Raw genomic sequence first — 19149 nt, 5'->3', positions numbered from 1 at the left:
GCGGCCCGGAGCCCGGCCGGTGCGGGGGGGTCCGAGCACCGGCAGGCGCCGCGGAAGGGGCCTGTAGCGTCCCAGCCCGTGGCCGCCGCCGCGACGGGAAGGCGGGGTAGCGCGGCCTTCCTCCCGTCACGTCGGCCCTGCGCTTGCCCGGACACATCCGCGCGCGGGCCCTGCTGGCAGCGCCGCGGTTTCCGGAGGGGACGTCGCGCAGTTGCACTGCTGAGCCGGCCGGAGCGAGATGGCGGTGGCACCGTCCGGCCGCCTCGGTGCCCTGCCGGGGCCCAGCGATCGCGCCCGCCTCCGGCCCTCAGGCGGCGGCTGCGGGCCCCGGGGCGGCGGCGAGGGGCGGCGGCTGCCGCGGCGCCGCACGGGCGGGCAGGCGGGAGATGCCGAAGCTGTGCGGGGAGGCCTTCTGGAGGGAGACGCTGCGGAGCGCCCACTATGTGGTGGCGCCCATGGTGGACCAGAGTGAGCTGGCCTGGAGGCTGCTGAGCCGCCGCCACGGCGCCCAGCTCTGCTACACGCCGATGCTGCACGCCCAGGTCTTCCTTAGAGACGCCAACTACCGCCGCGAGAACCTCTACGGCGAGGCCTGTCCCGAGGACCGCCCGCTCATCGTGCAGGTGAGGGGCCGCCATCGCCAGCCGCCCGCCGGGAGGGGCCACCGGCGCCCGCCGAGCACCGGGAGCGGCGGCAGGCAGGGCCGGGAGGAGCGAGGAGCTCCCCGGGGCTCGCCGTGCCGGGCGCTCTCGGGTAAGGCCGCCAGGGCGGGTCGGCGTCGCCAGCTCTGCCCTCGTCATCCACCCCGGTCGTATTAGCAAATCCAGAGGTTTTCTGAATGCGTGTGAGCTCAGGCTGGTCGTTCTCACCCAGATTTTAAAGTGGTTGTGTAGGATAAGTCTACATAGAGACTTATGTAAGTGAGTTTTCTCGAAATGAGAAGACTAGAGACTCCTGGAATGAGTCTTCTCTACAGAAGTCTCATGTTCTTCATCGAAATACCACTAAGAGTACTTGAAGATAAGTGCGGTTTTCTCTTTGTCCCTTGTCAGGCAAGGAGGATGTGGTGTCTTAACCACAGGGGCCTGGAGCACTAACTCCTCACAGGGCTTCAGTCCTCTACACCTTGTCTTTAGAGATAAGTTGCAGCTTGTCTTGTAGAGTCAAGGGTTGTTCTAAATCTGATCCCACTTACAAGGATCACAATCTTTTGAGTAGTTCTCTGAAACCATGAGTTCAGTGCTTAGCTGTAGAAAAAGGATACAAGGACGACAGGGCATGCTTTTAAGCTTATGTTGCTTCTGCTCCTTGAGTACTGTGTGAGGTTCAGGTACTTCCCTCTGCCCCATCCCGAAGAGGGAGTTGGGCCTGCAGAGCTGGAGAATAATGCAGGGAAAAGCAGCCGGCATGAGCGGAGCAATGGTGTGATTTCACATGTGGAGCAGTTCAGTAGATGAGGACTCTTCACCCTAGAAAAGAAGTGTCTCCCCTTTCTGAGGGGAGAGATGACAGAAGTCTGTGAAAGAGTGCCTGGCTTGAAGATGACAAATGCAAAACAAGAGTGTTAAGTAAGGGTAGTGCTGGTTATAAACTGCAAAATTCGTTACCATGTAGTAGATGCTAAAAGATTGCATGAATTTACAAAGCAAATGAAGAAAAACTCTACTGAGGGTCATTAGGTGCAGGAAACGCCGCTTCTGCTTCCAGCATCCTTGAAGATGCTTTCCAGCTCCTGCTGTTCCCTAGATATCTGTTGTTGACCGTTATCAGAGCAGGATGAAGTTGACCTTTGGTCTGTCTGAGTAAAGCTTTGTATATGCTCTGTTTTCTGTGGGAGGTAGATCCTTTTTCCACAGAAAAATACAGATGGCAGAAATTTAAATAGTCTTAGAAAGCTCTATGTCTTTTGAACACAGATATTCAGCTCAGTAAGCTGTGGGTTCTGGGCAAGTCTACCAGAAAAGTGTCAATTACTGTGAGCTGCTGTATTTTCCTTTTTCCCACTGGCCACTGTCGGACATAAGGCACAGAACTAACTAGATTAGTTTTGGAATTGACCCAGTACAGCAATCCTTACCAAGTTCTGCAATATTTCTGGGTAGGCTTGGGTTTTGGCCAGAGAGTCTTGGAAATAGATTTGGCAGAGGTGCATCTGAGCCCAGCCTGCTCTGGGGGCTTTGTTTGCTGAGTAAAAATAATCACTGATGTGGCTTGGTCAGAGGCTTGCCATTGTTTCAGTCATCTCTGAGGGAGCTGGCAGAGGAGCTCACAAAGCCACTCTCCATCATTTATCAGCAGTCCCAGAGACCAGGGGAGGCCCCAGATGACTGGAGGTTTCAATATGTGTACAGAAAGGAGAAATTTTCCCACCCCAAAATTTAGTGGCATTTCTTAACTAATTTGTAAAGTCTTATCCCTGGACAATGCAGGACTACAAATAAAAGTAAATTCTGCTTCTAGAAGTGGCCAATGCCTGATGGTACAGCAAACTTCACAATTTGAATATGAATTCACTGAGGGAGCTGACGGAGGAGGTGGCCAAGCCACTCTCCATCGTTTATCAGCAGTCCTAGTGAACAGGGGAGGTCCCAGATGACTGGAGGTTAACAAATGTGACACCCATCTCCAAGAAGGGCCAGAAGGAGAATCCGGGGAACTACAGGCCTGTCAGCCTAATCCTCAGTGCTGGGGAAGGTTATGGAGCGATACATCTTGAGTGAGCTCACCAGGCAAGTGCAGGACAACCAGGGGATCAGGCCCAGCCAGCATGGGTTCATGAAAGGCAGGTCCTGCCTGAACAACCTGATCTCCTTCTGTGACCAGGTGACCCACCTGGTGGGTGAGGGAAAGGCTGTGGATGTTGTCTGCCTGGACTTTAGCAAAGCCTTTGACACTGTCTCCCACAGCATCCTCCTAGAGAAGCTGGCGGCTCATGGCTTGGACAGGTGTACCCTTTGCAGGGTAAAAAACTGGCTGGCTGGCCGAGCCCAGAGAGCTGTGGTGAACGGAGCTAAATCCAGCTGGCGGCTGGTCACGAGCGGGGTTCCCCAGGGCTCAGTGTTGGGGCCAGTCTTGTTCAATATCTTTATTAATGCTCTGGATGAGGGGATCGAGTGCAGCCTCAGTAAGTTTGCAGATGACACCAAATTGGGCAGGAGTGTCGATCTGCTCGAGGGCAGGAGGGCTCTGCAGAGGGACCTGGACAGGCTGGATCGATGGGTCAAGGCCAATTGTGTGAGGTTCAACAAGGCCAAGGGCCGGGTCCTGCCCTTGGGTCACACCAACCCCAGGCAGCGCCCCAGGCCCGGGGCAGAGGGGCTGGGAAGTGCCCGGGGGAGAAGGCCCTGGGGGTGCTGGCTGACAGCCGGCTGGGCATGAGCCAGCAGTGCCCAGGTGGCCAAGGAGGCCACCAGCCCCCGGGCTTGTGTCAGCACTGGTGTAGCCAGCAGGGGCCGGGCAGGGATGGGGCCCCTGTGCTCGGCCCTGGGGAGGCCCCACCTCGAATGCTGGGCTCAGGTTTGGGCCCCTCGGGACAAGAAGGACCTTGAGGTGCTGGAGCGTGTCCAGAGAAGGGCAGCGGGGCTGGGGCAGGGTCTGGAGCACAAGTGTGCTGGGGGGCGGCTGGGGGGGCTGGGGGGGTTTAGCCTGGAGAAGAGGGGGCTGAGGGGAGCCCTTCTTGCTCCCTACAACTGCCTGAGAGGGGCTGTAGTGAGGTGGAGGTTGGTCTCTGCTCCCAAGTAACAAGTGACAGGATGTGAGGAAATGGCCTCAAGCTGCGTCAGGGAATGTTTCGAGTGGGTATTAGGAGAAATCTCTTTACAGAAGGAGCGGTCAGGCACTGGAACGGGCTGCCCAGAGAGTTGGGGGAGTCATCGTCCCTGGGGTATTCAAAAAACATGTAGTCGTGGCACTTGGGGACGTGTTGGGTTGACAGTTGGACTTGATGATCCTAGAGGTCTTTTCCAACCTTAATGATTCCATGATTCTGTGATCTCAGAGAAAGCAGATGCCTTTTCTGGTTTTAGTTGGTGTCAGCCATAATTTAGGTAGTGCTATAGGGTTTAAGTCACACCTCTGCTCATATGTTTTTGAGTTTAAATCTATATTATTTGAGGATGTGGTTTGTTAATAATGAATTTTAGAAAATCTGTTTACAATCATAAATAAAAATAGTCTGGCTCTGTCCTCTTCAACAAAGCAGCTTCAAATTAACCTAATTTTTCTTAATAAATTGATTTTTGCACTGTGCTTTAAATATAACATTAATTATATTTAAGACTGAGCATTTGACTAACAGCGCAATGTGTCTATTTCACAATCCACACTAATGTGAATTCATTTTAGAGACAGTGGTGCTCATTGATACCTACAAAGTTTGAATTGTCTCAAGAGCCAGAGACAACACAGGTAACTCTCTTCTTCTGCACGACCTTTATGTAGTAAAATGCTACAGCTGTTTTGTTCTACAGGGGGTTTTAAGAGTTGTTCCCTCTTATTCTTGGGTATTAGATGTAAAATATTTGTAGAATATTTCTTTGCCTCTTGAATGCTCATCTTTCTCATTTTTGTCAGTTTTGAAGGTTGAAGATCTTTAGCTGGTAAGTGTCACAGGGGTTTTTTTGTTGGTTTTTTTTTGAGAAAGGGTGTTTGCTATTAACTGTGCATATTATGCCTGTTTTCTGCAGCAAGTAGGTACTTCATGACTATGTCATAACTATGTCAGTACTTGAAGAAAGCTCTTCCCTGAGTATTCCTCATCTCTCTGTCTTTCTCAGTTCTGTGCCAATGACCCTGAAGTATTTGTCCAAGCAGCACTGTTGGCTCAGGATTATTGCGATGCCATAGACCTAAATTTGGGTTGCCCCCAAATGATTGCAAAGAGAGGTACGTACAAACCTGAACCCTGGATAAACAGAGAAGTGGCATGTTTCAGATGTTAACGTTGGCAGTAAAACATCAAGAGGACCAAATTAAGCCTTGGGCAGGGGGGTGGCTGCAGTACTACTGAAGTCAGACTTAGTTACACCCACTTTAACAAATAATGCTTTGTAGTACCTAAAGCAAAAATCAGATATACTAATAATTCATTCCAAAATCTCTTGAGTGACACCTCTTGTGTCTAGAATAGCCTTCAGAAAAAGTATTGTTAGTAAGAGCTTGATTTTCTTTCTGATTTCAGTTGCTCAAACAGCTTAATTTTGCAAAACTGCATTTAAAATTATATCGTGGAGGCACTTAGCGTCTCCTATTTCCTTGATACTTGCACAGAGTTTATTCACACTAGCATATAAGAGGATAACGCCTGCTGAATCCCTTAAAGATATTGCAAAGATAGCTATGTTTGAAAACCAGAACCAGTGTTTGAAAGTTTTGGATCAGTTAGGATGTTGAGGAAAGATTTGTTCAGTAACTGTCCATTCCTCTTCTAAAATGTCTTCCAAAGACTAATAGGAGATGATCGGTGGTGTACAGGGCAAATAGGTCTTTCAATCTGTTCAGGTTTTATCCTGAAGGGAAGTTTTAAACAGATGGTATAAACCCCTGAAAGTTGGACTTCGAGCTGCTGTGTGAACACACCAGCCTTAGGGAGTGAAAGTAGGGTGTGGGGATTCATTGTTTATCCTGTAAATCTGGGGTGGCATGGGGAACAGAATGATCCAACTCTTCCAGTTTGGGCAGGACAACTCTGTTCCTGCCAGTGAGGCATGTGAGTGTCTGGACCTTTGTATGTGAACCTTGATGAAAGCTGTATACTTCAGAATCTTACTCATCTGTACAACTCTGTCATATGCTATTTTATTATAGGTCACTACGGAGCATTTCTGCAAGAGGAGTGGGATCTTCTTCAGAGAATGAGTAAGTCTTTAGAGAGGCTTCACTTTGAGAGGGAATGGGATGAACTCATCACTGAGAGGAGGTTTAGGGATTTTTGGGGGAAAGGGGGTGCAGCATGTTTCTTTGGGGAGGGTTGTGTTTGAGTTTGGGGTTTTTTTTTTTCCTTTCTTACTGTATTCCAGTGGCACCCTCAAGGTATTTGGTGGTATCCTACTACAAACTTGTGCTCTTCTGCGAAAAGACTTCAGTACCTGAAACAGACTTTAGGTGAAAGCGAGTCAATTAAATCCCTAATGATGGCTTAGTGGCTCTCCAGCTCTAGAAACAGCAGAACTCCCAGTGTCTTACTTCTTATTTTTGAAGTTCTCGGGTGCCAGGAGTTGTATTTCTGCTTGAAGCCACAGTTGCCCTTTTCTGATCAGCTCGGTGTACTCTTTCTGTCCACACCATAGCAAGTTATGCCTCTCTTCTCCAAATTTGTGTAGGATGTTTTCAGACTATCGGTAGCAGTTGGGAACAGTGTCTTTTTTTTTTTTTTTTTTTTTTTTTTTTAAGAAATACATTCAGAACTGATTTAAAAGCAAGGTCTTGGTCATTATGTAGGGTTGAGTAGGCGCCTTCACCCCACTTCAAAGCAAGTGTCTGAATCATGAAGTCAGAGAGTCTTCTCTTTGCATTCCCTGTGGTCCAGGTCCAGGTTTGGCACAAAAACACTGCTGAGGACCTGGAAAGATAGAGAGTGCTTCCCTGCCCGGCATGTAACGTGGTTGTTAGGGCACTTTTGTTAGGAGTGAAACATGCAAATCAGAACAGCCTCAAGGTGAGAAGAGAACCCAGGTCATCTAGTTGTGTGAGAACCCAGGCTGTCTAGTAAGAGAGTTGTTGTGTAAAAGGTGGGCAAAGCTTCCCCTTCCTCCTTCTCCCACAGCCTTACTTAAAATGATGGATTACTGTTATCTGCTTGTACCTCTATACACCTTGCTTGCTCCTTTGAAAGGGTGATAGGAAGTACCTATCATTAGAGCTTCTGGGATTTGGGTTAAAAGAAAGCAGGTGAATTTTGGATGAACAAAGAGCTTCTAGAAAAGCTCAAATGGAAGAAGGAGCTTTACGGTATGTGGAAAAAGGGACTGGCCACTTGCAGGAAATATAGAAACGTTGTCAGGGCATGCAGAGATGCAACGAGGAAGGCCAAGGCCCACTTGGAACTAAATCTGGCAAGGGATGTCAAGGATAACAAGGACTTCTTCAAATACATCAGTAATGAAAGAAAGACTGGGGAAGCTGGGCCCACTGCTGGACAAGGTGGGTGTCCCGGTGAGGCAGGATGCAGAGAAGGCAGAGTTACTGCGTGCCATCTTTGCTTCAGTCTCTACTGTTAAGGCTGGCCCTCAGGCATCCCAGCCCCCAGAGGAGAGAGAGAAAACCTGGAAAAAGACAGACTTGCCCTTGTCTGAGGAGGATTGAGCTGGAGATCATTTAGGCAAACTGGATCCTCACTAATCCATGGGCCCTGATGGGATGCACGCATGAGTGCTGAGGGAGCTGGCAGATGCTGTTGCTAAGCCACTCTCCATCATCTTTGAAAGGTCATGGAGGACAGGAGAGGTGCCCGAGGGCTGGAGGGTAGGCAAGGTCACTCCAGTCTTCAGAAGGGGCAAGAAGGAGGACCTGGGAAACTAGCGGCCTGTCAGCCTCACCTCCATCCCGGGAAAGGTGATGGAACAGTTAATTCTGGAGGTCATCTCCAGGCATGTAGAGGAAAAGAAGGTTATCAGAAGTAGCCAACGTGGATCCACCATGGGGAGATCATGCTTGACCAACCCGATAGCCTTCTATGGTGGCATGGCTGCTGGGTAGGTGAAGGGAGAGCAGTGGATGTTGTTTACCTCAGCTTCAGCAAGACTTTCAACGCTGTCTCCCATAACATCCTCACAGGTGAGCTCAGGAGGTCAGACGAGGGGACAGTGAGGTGGACTGAGAACTGGCTGAACGGCAGAGCTCAGAGGGTCACGGATCAACGGGGCAGAGTCCGGCTGGAGGCCTGTGCCTAGCGGTGCTCCCCAGGGGGCTGTGCTGGGGCCAGTCCTGCTCAACGCATCCATCAGCGGCCTGGGCGAAGGGACAGAGCGTCCCCTCAGCGAGTTCGCTGACGGCACCAAGCTGGGAGGGGTGGCTGACACAGCAGGGGCTGTGCTGGCACCCAGCGAGGGCTGGGCAGGCTGGAGAGCTGGGCCCGGGGGAGCCTCGGGGAATTCAGCAGGAGCCGGTCCTGCCCCTGGGGAGGAACAACCAACCCCCCGCACCAGCACAGGATGGGGGGGAGCTGCTGGGGAGCGGCTCTGCTGAGAGGCCCTGGGGGTGCTGGGGGGCAGCGAGGTGACCCTGAGCCAGCACCGGGCCCTTGGGGCCAAGGGGGCCAGCGGTGCCCTGGGGTGCATGGAAAGGAGTGCAGGCAGCAGGGCGAGGGAGGTTCTCCTCCCCCTCTGCTCTGCCCCAGTGAGGCCACATCTGGGGTGCTGCGTCCAGATCTGGGCCCCCCACTTCAAGAAGGAGAGGGAACTGCTGGAGAGAGTCCAGCGGAGAGCTATGAAGGTGATGAGGGGACTGGAGCATCTCCCTGATGAGGAAAGGCTGAGAGACCTGGGTCTGTTCAGCCTGGAGAAGAGAAGGCTGAGGGGGGTCTCATCAGTGCTTATAAATATCTGAAGGGCAGGTGTCAGGGGGATGGGGCCGGACTCTTTCCAGTGGTGCCCAACGCCAGGCCAAGGGGCAACGGGCACAAGCTGGAACACGGGAAGTTCCCCCTGAACATGAGGACAAACCCCTTCCCTGTGCAGGTGCCAGAGCAGGGGCACAGGCTGCCCAGAGAGGCTGTGGGGTCCCTTCCCTGGAGACATTCACACCCCGCCTGGATGTGGCCCTGTGCCCCTGCTCTGGGGGTGCCTGCTCACGCAGGGGGTGGGATGGGGTGAGCTCTCAAGGGCCCTTCCAACCCCCACCACTCTGTGATTGTGTGCCTTTGTACATTATGCATCCAAACTCTGGAAGAGAAAAGAACTTCAGGCATGCCATTGCTCAGTGTTTTTCTGTTGGCTGTCTTCATTAGCTCTCTTTTTAGTAGTTTTCCGATTCCATGCACTGGGTAAGGACTATGGGAGTTTAACATGTTGTTCTGGATTTCACCCTGACTCTGTAACCCACATTTACTACTTAATTGGGTCCACAGCCTACCTCAGTTGATAAGGCTCTGCTTACCATGGACAAGACTTTACTTGTTATGATTATTTGGTGATAATTTGGAAAGAAGCAAAGGATCTCTTGTAGGAAAGGTAGACAAGCGAGTGTAAATGTTCTTGGCATAGTAGGAGGAGTACAGTAGCCTGTGACGATAGTAAACCTGTATCAATTATTAAGATTTGAGGGGGTGGTCCTTGAAAGTGAAGTTCTGATGCAGTGGAAACGTTAGGGCTATTAAATGCTGACTGTTTTATGCTTCCTTGTTAGAATGCAGATTTTGTGCTTCATGTTTTATGATAACTTGATTAACCTGTGCAATAAGGATTGCAGAGGACTTCTGATTGTTTAAGCTGTGAGAAGTGCATAGCATTAACTTTTTAGGCTTTTTCCATACCACACCCAGTATCAGATCTTGAGGAGAGCAGGCACTTTTCATAGCATTGTGCAGCCCACTTACCTGTCTTTTCAATCTTTCCCAGTTTTACTGGCTAACGAGAAGCTCTCTGTTCCCATCACATGCAAAATCCGCGTTTTCCCAGAAATTGACAAGACAGTGAAGTATGCACAGATGCTGGAGAAAGCTGGCTGCCAGGTAAGGAGGCAGCTGCTCCCTCTACTGTTGCATTGGACACGGGTCTCTATGTAAAGCATCTGATGACCAGATCTTGGTGTACTGTGGAGATGAATAGGCTACATTGTTTTACAGAGAGAAAAACGGGATGCGGAGAGATTGTATGTATTTGCAGTCATAGGCAGCAGGTCAATAGTACGTTATGGAAGACATCATGACTTCAGAGTCAGTCTTGTAATCACGGCACAGGGGGGCATCCTTCACTGTGGCTGAGCGTCTCAGTCTAGCGTAGTGCTGCAGGAGGCAGTGCAAATGCATGAAATCCACAGGGCTATAGAAAAACCAGTATCAAAGATGGTCACCACTAGTGAAGAACCAGGCAGCCTTCTGGGATTTAACTCCAGTGAATTTGTAAGAGACGGTCTGTAGTTAGAGCCAGTAGCAACAGTATTCAGGCCTTCTGTGGAGGAGCAAGCCAGATCGATGTATCACAGATTCCAAAGTGAATCACAAACGGGAGCCAATGCAATAGGAAATCTGTAGGTTCTCCCAAGGTACAATCTTGCCATGCTGTGGAGTAGCAAGCTGAAAGAAGCCCGAGACCATGCCATGGTAGGTGAGCTGCTGTTATCTTTTCTGTGATACCAAAGTCCCTGCACTGTTGAAATAGCAGTGAGAATTCAGTGGCATCCACAAAGTGTATGGGCTGAAAGGAAATATTTGTCAGTGGATTTGTTCCAGTGATTCCAACACATGAAAAGTAAATGTAACTTTGTGTTCCAGCTGCTGACTGTGCACGGCCGTACTAAAGAACAGAAAGGACCGCTTGCTGGCGTGGCGTCTTGGGAGCACATTCAAGCTGTCAGGTTAGTGAGCAGTACCCACCTGAGCGGATTTCTGCTAACGCGCTATGAAGGTAAATTTTAAGCGGAGTGTGCAGTGGCACTGAAGGGCAAACAAATTTGTGGGAGAGGAGTAGAACTTCTGGGTTGACTCTAAACATTCTAATTGTCGATTTTATGCATCTCTTTTATTCATTGGTACAGAAAAGCTGTAAGCATTCCTGTATTTGCAAATGGAAACATCCAGTGTCTCAGCGACGTGGAAGAATGTATCCGTAAGACAGGAGTGCATGGCGTCATGAGTGCAGGTAAAGAAAATGAACTCTTTCTTACTCTTTTAGCAGCCCCATATATGTTTATTAAAAGCTTACGTCGGACAGATTTGATTGAAAGCTGAGTGGCCGTTCTCTCTCCTCTTACCCGGGCCATCTCCAGGAATCGCTTAAGATTTGTAAGAATTGTTATGTTGGACTTGCAGTGCTGCTGAGTGGACAGCTCAAATTTAATTACTTGACAAAGACATATGGGACTTCTTTGTCCCGGAATATTTGCATGACATCTGGTAATCAGTGGAATGGTTTTTGAATGGATCTTGATGCAGTAAGTGCGTCCACTGATTAACATTCCTGCAGGTGGTTTGTGTTGGGTTGGGACAAGAAAGAACTGGCCTAACTTCCTACAGGAAGAGCTGGATAGACATCAGAAAGAGCTTCCAATCACTCGCACAGTTAAAGCAACGAACCTTTTTTCCTGGGAGGCTGTAGAATCTTATTTTTAGAAAATACTGATTAACAAAAGGCTTGTGAAACTAGTAGAGAGAAGCAGAGTGCGAAGCAGCGTGTAACATGAGCCAGACAAATGTGAATGCAGATATAAGGGAAGACATCCATTGTCCAAGTATTTACCATTGGGCAACAAAAGCAGTAATTTATCTTTTTTTTTTTTTTTTTACTGTTTTTGTGTCAAGATTGGGCGCCTTTCTGGAAAATGTCCTTTAATTAGATATGAGCTATTTGGCTCAGTTAAGAATTGTATAGTGAAGTCTAGTATTCTGAGGTCAGGCTAGAGTTATATGGGCGCCGCGTTCCTCTTTATGAGTACGTGCTGATGTGACTGGCTGGTAGAATCACAGCAGAGCTGATCGAGCTTGAGAGCCTCGTTGTTTTTTTTTTCTTTCCTGTTCCAATCCTGAAATAAAAGTTTGAGTATTTCTTTTCGTTCCCTAGAAGGTAATCTTCATAACCCAGCTTTGTTTGAGGGCCGAAACCCATTGGTGTGGGAGATGGCTGAGGAGTATCTGGAGATAGTGCAGAAGTACCCTTGTCCATTGTCTTATGTTAGGGCTCATCTCTTCAAGCTCTGGCATCACACGTGAGTATCTCCAGAGAACTCTTAATGTTTTCAGGGCTCATCCTGCTTAGCAAGCATCTGGCTTTCCAGGACAAGGATTTATTTGGCCAGAATTAGTATGCTGCAAGGTTTTCTTTCCTGGACCTGGCTGGAGAGAATGTGGGCTGAGGCCTTTATGCTCCACTGCCTATCTGCGAAACAGGGCATGGGGAATGAACAAGTTACCACAGGATAAGCTAGGGCGTGAGCTCACAGCACATCAGCTACCGCGCGGTAATTGCCCATATGCACACACGCACTTTATGGCAAATGGGAGTTAACAAAGTCCTTGTTCATTGAGAGGGCGGCTGTCCTGCATTTATTGTGGAGTAAGAGCATGGCCATGGGCAGTTACTGAGGAGCAGCTGATGCATTGTACGTTCATGTTAGCTTATCTTGGTACCGTGGTTGTATGCCAAGTATTTGTTCAGAAAATAGGAGCAGGTACGTGTACTTTTCTCTGGGCTTACAAGAAAAAAGATAAGCTTCTACCAAAGGCAAGTGCAGCAAGACAAAAATCTATAAAAAGCATTTATAAAGACATTTTTAGTTGATCTCCTCGGTCTAGCAATAATGAATAAATATGACTTGATGTTTGGGATTTGCCTCAGGCTTCAAGTTTACCAGCAGCTGCGTGAAGAATTAGCAAAAGTGAAGACTCTAGAGGGCATTGTAGATGTCAACAGGGAGCTGAAACTACGATGCCAGGTACCAAGAGGGGCCCTCATCTCCCAGAACAACACTGTCCGCACGTGGTGGGAACTTTCCGTGTATGTCGTGCAGTTGATGTCTGTTAGCCACTGCACTGGAACTTGGTGGCTTGCCAGCCTTGATATCGGTAGTTTGCTACAGTAGCAGCCCCTTAAGCCTGAACAGCTTTACAGGGGATAAAGTTGATTTAGGAGTTACAAATCTGCTTCATTTAATCTGTCTTAGTAGAGGCTTTTTGCCTATATTTAACTGTCAGTAACTGTTAGTTTAAATTTCACTTTGTGGTTTCCTGGAGCTTGAAGTATTATTTAGAGTATTTCCTGAGAAATCCAGAAGAACTGACTGTAACTCTCTGCTGCAGGAGGAAATAGCTAATCAGAAAGAAGGGGAAAAGCCAAAAGAAGGGTTGCCTTTTTTCCACTGGATCTGTCAGCCATACGTCAGGCCAGGGTGAGTTTTCTATTCCAACAGGGACTGGTACCCACAGGCCTTTCCACCCGAACTGTCAGTACAGAGCCATCCAGTTCTGTTCTCGGAGCTTACATTCATTTGAAAATAAGTGAAGACTTTGGATTATTTTTATTCTGTTTTGGTTTTTTCCTGGTTATCGCTTTGTTCGTGGGAATGTTGCTCATTGTATGCATCTTCTCCTTTAGATCCTCCTCAGGTTTCTCTCTCTCTGGAAAGTAAGGACCAAGAATTCCACTGTAGCTCAGAAAGAGAACCTGGCGTGCAACAGTTGTGCTACTTGACAGTACTTTATTGTTAGATGTGACACGAATGTTGCTGTAACTGCCAGGGTAGCAAAGATGGGAACTAAACTGTATTCTCTAAAGGGTGCTTGTGCTGCATGGACAAGCTTTTCAGATAGCTTATTCCCTTTCTTTTGTGAAAATTGAGCTGAAGAAGAGAACGAGCATGTCAAGATTAATACTTAAGTAAATACTGAATTGAATTAAGTAAATACTTAAGTAAAACGTGGGAATAACAAGTACATAACTAATTTAACTGGTCAACTTTAATTGACTTCCCCACCGATATATCTGGCACTGTGTCTGTTACTACAGCCAGTGTTAATAAAGAAGTTAGGTTTTTCTGTTCACTTCTAAGGGCAATGACACATCCTTGTAATTTAGCCATTATAGAAAGGCTTCCAGTTTACCCAGATTTCTGTAAACCACAACAGTGGCCAGGGACCAGCTGCTTCTTCCCTTCAACTTACGACAGTATTCACTGTTTCAGGCCAAAGGAGAGATGCAAGGAGAATGGAGCCAGTGGGACTGAAAAAGGTGTGCGAGGGAAACGTGCTCTGGAAGAGGAGGAAGATGGAAATTCTGAGCTTCTGTCAAAGAATAAGCAAAAAAAGAAGTTAAGAAATCCAAATAAAAGCTTTGATCCATCTGTAAAACGTAAGTTCCATTTAATGGCATAAATACATGGAAGGTTGCTGATACCACATTTGCCATAAATTGCCCCTACTTTATTTTCCTTGTTTATGTAGTTGTAGAAACTTCTTTAAAAAGAGGGGGGATTATCGGGAAATTCTGGTAGTAGTGAATGTGATTCAAGTTATGTTCATTAGTAAAGGAAACAAGGATCAAAGAAGCACCTCACTGATCCACGACAAGCATCTTTTTAATGTCAAAATGCTTCACAAACTAAATTGTAGCTGTCACTAGTATTTTAAATTGAAATTTCATATGTGTTTCAAGCAGATGTCCTCCTCTTTTACACTTGACTTAAGGATTAAAACTTTCTATGTTTGGATTTAGCTTAGAGGCACTAAAAAAGTCAAAGTATCTTTACCTTTGCACTGTTCTTTGAGGTACTCTTTATTTCAGAAAGAGTCTCTCCTTGGCTAGAAGAGTGCCAAGCTTTGCCTGATCCTGGTTTTTTTTTTTTACTTACTTCTTCCATATAAAAATATCATTGCTGAAATCAGGAATCTCTCTTTTCCAGCCAAATATGCAAAGTGTGATCAATGTGGAAACCCTAAGGTAAGTCAGTGCCAGTGTCCATTAAAGCATTTCCATTAAATGGAAATTGAATTAACCATGTAGTGGTCAATGGCTCAATGTCCAGATGGAGATCAGTGATGAGTGGTGTCCCTCAGCGATCTGTACTGGGACCAGTGCTGTGCAGTATCTCCATCAATGACACAGGCGGTGGGATCGAGTGCACCCTCAGCAAGGTTGCAGACGACACCCAGCTGAGCGGTGCAGCTGACACGCCTGAGGGACACGATGCCATCCATAGGGACCTGGGCAAGCTCGAGAAGTGGGTCCATGTGAGCCTCCTGAGGTTCAAGGGCAAGCGCAAGGTCCTGCTCCTGGGTCGGGGCAATCCCCGTATCAACACAGGCTGGGGCATGAAGGGGTGGAGAGCAGCCCTGCAGAGAGGGACTCAGGGGTGCTGGTGGATGAAAGGCTGGACATGAGCCGGCAATGTGCACTCGCAGCCCGAAAGGGCAACCGTCCCCTGGATACATCCCCAGCAGCGCAGGCAGCAGGGCGAGGGAGGGGTCCTGCCCCTCTGCTCCGCTCTGTGAGACCCCCCTGCAGTGCTGCCTCCAGCTCGGGGCTCCTCAGCACGGGACAGACACGGGGCTGTTGGGCTGGAGCCCCCCTGCTGCGAGGCCGGGCTGGGGGAGCTGGGGTTGTTCAGCCTGGGGAAGAGAAGGCTGCGGGGAGACCTTATGGTGGCCTTCCAGTGCTTAAAGGGGGACTATAAGAAATCTGGGGTCAAACTTTTTAGCAAGGCCTATTGCGACAGCACAAGGGTTTTAAACTAAAAGAGGGCAGTTTTAGACTAGATGTAAGTAAGAAATTTTTCATTATGAGGGTGGTGAAACACTGGCACAGGTTTCCCAGAGGTGATAGATGCCCATCCCTGGCAGCACCCAGGGTTGGGCTGGACGGGGCTCTACGCAACGTGCTGTAGCGGAAGCCATCCCTGCTCACTACAGGGGGGTTGGTCTCATGACCTTGAAAGATCCCTTCCAACCCACACTATTCCGTGATTCTGAATCCTGAGGTAGGGCCACGCCAGTGTCCAGCCATGCATGTGTACCAAGTCCTGCTGGGGGGGGGGGGGAAGGTCCATACTTTGGCAAAAGCCTTGTAACTATGAACTGTAACCAGTCGCTGAGGTGAAAGTGCTACAGAAAAATCACCGACACATGTAGGTTCTTTGAGATCATTTGCCTTCCTTTCCAAAAAAGTGCAGTCTTATTGCTGCTGAGGATATTTATTGCTAAGGCAGTTGAGTGAGCCAGATGAACTTCCCAAGAGGTCTTTGCAAAAACTCTCCAAACTTCCAGTCATCTCACATGTATATTCTTCCGGGAAATTAAAACCAAACCCCCTCTTCCTAGAGCTAGTGGTGGGTGGTGGTTCTCTGCAAGGATTTAGACTTTGACTAACCGGTGTGGTTGTTGGGGTACCGATACAAATACTTTAAACATCATCACAGTATAGTCTAGTGTGTGTCAGGCAGCAGCTCTGGTTTTTGTTGGGGTCGGATCTATGCCCTCAATCGGAACGTGCACCTCGTCACTCACAGCTCGTTTCGCCAGCATTAACATCAACTTTCACAATGTTAAACAAGCCAGCTGTTTTCCAGGTTGTGTAGAGCATATATATTCAACTTCATATATGAAACTTCAAATATTTGATATTTGAAAAGAGTTTATTGGGTTTTTTTGGTTTGTTTTCCACTGGGGAACAGACCTGCTTCCTTGATAGGGAGACGTTGCTGAGCTGAGTGTGCAGAGCATATTTATTGCTGCTGACAGCCTCCCTGTGCACACAGCCGTACAAGGAGGGCGTAAGATGCAAGGATGTGCTCTAGCTGAAAAAGTAGCATTACAGCTGGGGGGTGGGGAGTCAGGGCGAGGCGCAGGTGGAGGTGCTCGCTGTTGTAGCACTGTGGTAGCACCTTAGAAGCAGCAGCCAGCTGGGGCTCAGCTTGGAGCTGCAGCTACAGAAGAAAAGTTTTTCTTGCCGTGGCCATTATTGGGAGCCCTGGCGCGGTCACCTGGCCTGCTTTCAAAGCCACCCTGGGTCATAGCCAAGCGACACAGCTCGGTGCGTCAACGGTGCTTGTCTGAAGTCGGGCGCAGGCTCATATTTGTTTTGCTCGTACATCATTGCACTGCTGCAGGCAGCTCTGGCAATCCTGTGGCTCGGCCTGTATTTTTGTTTTCCTAGCTCAGATGCGGCTCAGCTGTGTCACAGAATGGGGGAGAACAATAAAAAGGGGGTGGGGAAAAATCAGCCAAGGGTTCCCTAAACATGATGGCGGTTTCAGTTGCGGTGGTGGGAAGCCCCCCCCCCCAACCCACCCCATTTTCCTAAATGAACACCCCTGGCTAGCCCGTCTGGTAGGGCCAAGTTGTCACCCAGCCAAGACTCAGCTGCTGCTGTCCCTAAGGGTCATACATTATACTTTAGTATATACTCAGGTGTATTTTAAGTTGCAAGTAGGGGAGCAATTGCTCTGGTAACAGTTATTTTCAGGGTAGCCGCAGCTGGCATGTCAGGCACCGCGGTTCACATGCTGCTTCTGCAGAGAACTGCAGCGCGCTCGCCTGCCACAAATGGTGTAGCGCGTGTCCCGACGCGCTCATGGCACGCGCCTGCGTTGCATAGCTCGGGCTGCCCAACAGCGTCCTGATGGCGCAGAAAGTGAAGGTGGATTTTTTGTTTGTTTGTTTTTGGGTCCCCATGTACAAATAGTCTCTAGCTGGGGCTCCCCCCCACATGTCATCAGCTCTGTCAGCTTCATTAGACTGAGGTGTAACTGCCTAACACCGAGTCCATGGCTTTCTCCAAAGGTCTGAACGTGCAGAGATGTACTGTTGTTGCTTATTATAGTAAGCAATAATTTTATTTTCACTGATACAAGCTTGTTTCCCCCCCCTCCCCATCTCAACCCAGGGCAATAAATGTGTATTTAACATGTGCCGAGGATGCTGTAAGAAAAGAGCGTTCAAAGAGACAGCAGACTGTCCAGGTAAGTGCTGCTGGCCGGGCAAGTCACTGAGCAAATGTCTCACCTCCCAGGTACATTCGTTACTTCAGTCTCTGGTTTGAGGGGTGTGGGTGTTAGTCTACATACATAGCTACCTAAAATTTTATAGTACCACTTTAAAAGCCTGCTCTTCCTTCTATGTACGGTATTTCTTCTGCTTCCAAAGCCCTGGGGTCCGTCGCTACCAGACTATGATGCTTTAGAACTGTAAGGAATGAGCTGTTCTGTTTACCGGTGCGGTCATCTCATTGCGGGTTCTTTTTTCCCCCCACCCCATCCTTGCATCTTCAGGTCATGGATTACTTTTTAAGACCAAATTTGAAAAATCCCTTTCATGGCAGAGTAGTCAAAGAGTAATTCAAACCCCAGAGATCAGTCGGCGAGGAGATGCAGCTGTGGGGGGGACTGCTGTACTGACGGAGGCTGCTGACAGTGCGGTGTGAAGCCTTGGAAATGAACAGTTACAGAGCTCCTGCCAGGCCTGTGCTTCCCTGGGCCAAAGAACATGCTGTCTCCAGCTCACCGTCAGCTGCGTGAACGTGTTCCACAGGTTTATTTTAAGTTCTGGAAAAGTTTTATTTAAGGAAAAAGCTGCTTACTCAGGGAATTATCCTGCATTTGAAATAAAAAGGATGCAATTCAGTTCCTCATACTGTGTTTTAAAGACTGAAAATGCTGCATTTTTGGGTGGGGGCAACCGCTACAAGCTGCCATCACGCTCTGCCTCTTGTATGCTCATTAACCCTTCACATCCTGTTTTTAATATTAGGGAATAAATTTCTTTATTAGAACAGCCTTCTGGCACACTGAAAATAGCAATGTCAGCGAGTGCATCACTCACAGAAAACGTGTCACATCGTCTGAGTTTCAGCAGGCCCCGTCTTCAGTGCCGAAAAGAATCCAGCAGTACTTTGAAAACATGAATGTAAAACTGTAAGATGTTGCTTTAACCCCATTGTGTCTTAACAAGTACTAGTTTTATAGAGTAGGATAAAGCTTTACAGTCTCTCATGAGCCAAAAAGGCTGGGGGGGGAAATGAAATCGATATTTTAATAGAGAGGGTTGTCTCAAATTACGTGCTAAGTTAGACCCAAGTCTGTGAACCTTCCCCTGCTCAAAATCTCATACTTAGAATGATCATATAATTTTGTCCTTCCCACCTGATAAATCCTGTGAGAAATATGCCAAAACCAGATGCAGGGCTACACAGGCAAGACTCCCAGTCTGGCTTTTACCCTTTTTCCCCCATGGGCTTTGTCTGTCTCCTAGGCCCTCCATCAGTGCAGCCTTCCAGCAGCTTGCTTCTGTAAAGAATGCCAGCAGTGAAAAGAAAGAAAAACACAGACAAACAAACAAAAAAAACATACCACCAACCCCAAATCAGCACTAGTGTGCAGCTGTTTAATAGCCAGACAAAAGGGAAGTCAAGCGAGCCCATGCTTAAGCTAGACTAAACAAAGCCTAGCTCAGCTTTGACAGTTCATCTCCCTGGGGCCTGGTTTCTGACTGCCATTACCCCACTGCACGCG

At 48.4% G+C, this 19149-nt stretch overlaps 1 protein-coding gene across 1 annotated transcript; it reads left to right on the top strand.

The window, feature by feature from the left end:
• The first annotated feature begins 217 nt into the window (after positions 1-217).
• Positions 218-18261, top strand: DUS1L (dihydrouridine synthase 1 like). Its single transcript, XM_064467190.1, has 13 exons — positions 218-623; positions 4776-4884; positions 5806-5856; positions 9555-9667; positions 10430-10512; positions 10693-10796; positions 11715-11859; positions 12489-12585; positions 12950-13038; positions 13831-13997; positions 14548-14585; positions 17526-17601; positions 17911-18261. Exons 1-13 carry the CDS (start codon positions 387-389, stop codon positions 18060-18062), a joined length of 1461 nt encoding a protein of 486 aa, XP_064323260.1. The 5' UTR covers positions 218-386; the 3' UTR covers positions 18063-18261.
• Positions 18262-19149: the final 888 nt, after the last annotated feature.

The sequence above is a fragment of the Phalacrocorax carbo genome, chromosome 16 (genome assembly GCF_963921805.1).
Source record: "Phalacrocorax carbo chromosome 16, bPhaCar2.1, whole genome shotgun sequence".
Taxonomy (NCBI): Eukaryota; Metazoa; Chordata; class Aves; order Suliformes; family Phalacrocoracidae; genus Phalacrocorax; species Phalacrocorax carbo.
Note: the sequence above shows the minus strand (reverse complement) of the source record. Positions and strands in the feature narration are given on the sequence as shown.